Genomic DNA, 2500 nt, shown 5'->3' on the forward strand with positions numbered 1-2500 from the left:
AGACAGACAGACAGACAGACAGACAGACAGACAGACAGACAGACAGACAGACAGACAGACAGACACTCACTCACTCACTCACTCACACACTCAGTCAGTCAGTCAGTCAGTCAGTCAGTCAGTCAGTCAGTCAGTCAGTCATTCACTCTCACACACACACACACACACACACACACACACACACACCCATACACACTTATAAAAAAAGCCACTTACTCACTCACCCTTGAATCACACACTCTCTCACACACACACCCTCACACACACACACACTTACACTCAGACACACACACACACACACACACACACACACCCACCCTCAAACTCACACACACACTCACATCTAAATAAACAGTTTTTTCCCTCTTCAGGTGATGGCCGGGTCGCTAGGAGACAACGACAAGATGGTGGCCGTTGCCTCGGGAACAGAGATCATTCTGTGGGCGATTTGTCCGGACGGAAACGGCAACGAGATCGGTAAAAAAATATATTTCAGACTAAATGGTAAATGGACTTGACTTATCTAGCGCTTTCTAGCCGATTTTCTCAGCCCCAAAGCGCTTTACATATCTTACCACATTCACCCTTTCACACACACACTCATGGTAGAAGCTGCCATGCAAGGCGCTCTCTGAACCATCGGGAGAAATGTGGGGTTCTGTGTCTTGCTCAGGGACACTTCGACATGTGGCGGGGAGACGGGGGATCGAACCTCCGACCCTGCACTCCAGAGGCCATCTCCATACCCACTTCGCCACTGCCGCCCCTATAAAGCATTTGTATTATTTTAGCTCAAACGCTGACTTCTAAACCTTTAATTTCTGAAACAGTCTAATTTTTCTTCTGATGATCATAAATCACATGTAACAGCAAACGAGACCATCAGTGCTAAAGAATGCTATTTTTATATAGTTTTTCTTAATGCCTTTGTCATGGGTATACGCTCACCCAGGAACAACAGCTGGCGTGGTAAAAACACTACCGCTTTAGTCCAAAGGGGGGCGCTAGAAATAACACACACTGAAAGTTCCTTGTAGACACTGTAATAGAGGAACAACTCATGATGAAAGATGATTCATTTATCTATTTATCTATTTATTTAGTGAGTGAGTGAGTGAGTGAGTGAGTGAGTGAGTGAGTGAGTGAGTGAGTGAGTGAGTGAGTGAGTGAGTGAGTGAGTGAGTGAGCGAGCGAGTGAGTGAGCGAGTGAGTGAGTGAGTGAGCGAGTGAGTGAGTGAGCGAGTGAGTGAGCGAGTCAGTGAGTGAGTGAGTGAGCGAGCGAGTGAGTGAGCGAGTGAGCGAGTGAGCGAGTGAGTGAGCGAGTGAGCGAGTGAGTGAGTGAGTGAGTGAGTGAGTGAGTGAGCGAGTGAGCCAGCGAGTGAGCGAGTGAACGAGTGAGTGAACGAGTGAGTGAGCGAGCGAGTGAGTGAGTGAGTGAGCGAGTGAGTGAGTGAACGAGTGAGAGAGTGAGTGAGTGAGTGAGTGAGTGAGTGAGTGAGTGAGTGAGTGAGTGAGTGAGTGAGTGAGTGAGTGAGTGAGTGAGTGAGTGAGTGAGTGAGTGAGTGAGCGAGCGAGTGAGCGAGCGAGTGAGTGAGCGAGAGAGTGAGCGAGCGAGTGAACGAGTGAGTGAGTGAGTGAGTGAGTGAGCGTGTATTTCATCCATTGTGCTAAAGTAGGATGAACTGTTTTAATGTGTTTCTGTGGACTTCTTCTTCAGGGGTTTTCAGTCTCAACGTGCCGGTGGAGGCTCTCTTCTTCGTTGGTAACCAGCTGATCGCCACCAGCCACACGGGGAAAGTCGGAGTCTGGAACGCTGTCACCAAACACTGGCAGGTCAGACAGACAGACAGACAGACAGACAGACAGACAGACAGACAGACAGACAGACAGACAGACAGACAGACAGACACACAGACACACAGACACACAGACAGACAGACACAGACAGACAGACAGACAGACAGACAGACAGACAGACAGACAGACACACAGACAGACAGACAGACAGACACACAGACAGACACACACACACACAGACAGACAGACAGACACATAGACAGACAGACAGACAGACAGACACACAGACAGACAGACAGACACACACACAGACAGACAGACAGACAGACAGACAGGCAGGCAGACAGACAGACAGGCAGGCAGGCAGACAGGCAGGCAGGCAGACAGACAGACAGACAGACAGACACACAGACACACAGACACACAGACAGACAGACAGACAGACATCATGGGATGTTTATTTATTTGGGGCGAATGTGTCTCAGGTGGTAGAGCGGGTCGGCCAATGATCAAAGGGTTGGAGGTTCGATCCCCCGCCCTGCCACCTGTGTCATGGTTGTTGTGTCCTTGGGAAAGACACTTCACCCACCTTGCCTCATGTGAATGTGTATGATTGCTGTATGTTTGAGGTGGTGGTCTGAGGGGCCGTAGGCGCTGAATGGCAGCCACGCTTCCACCACCGGTATGACTGTGTGTTGGGGCG

General features: G+C 49.8%; 1 protein-coding gene across 1 annotated transcript in view; it reads left to right on the forward strand.

The window, feature by feature from the left end:
• Positions 1 to 2500, forward strand: part of shkbp1 (SH3KBP1 binding protein 1) — a 29698-nt gene that overhangs the window by 8719 nt on the left and 18479 nt on the right. Inside the window, exons 9-10 of the mRNA XM_080024952.1 lie at positions 372 to 477; positions 1718 to 1833. Coding sequence (XP_079881078.1) covers positions 372 to 477; positions 1718 to 1833 — 222 coding nt within the window. The remainder of the gene's footprint in view (positions 1 to 371; positions 478 to 1717; positions 1834 to 2500) is intronic.

This window comes from Ammodytes marinus (assembly GCF_949987685.1).
Source record: "Ammodytes marinus genome assembly, chromosome: 3".
NCBI classification, from domain to species: domain Eukaryota; kingdom Metazoa; phylum Chordata; class Actinopteri; order Uranoscopiformes; family Ammodytidae; genus Ammodytes; species Ammodytes marinus.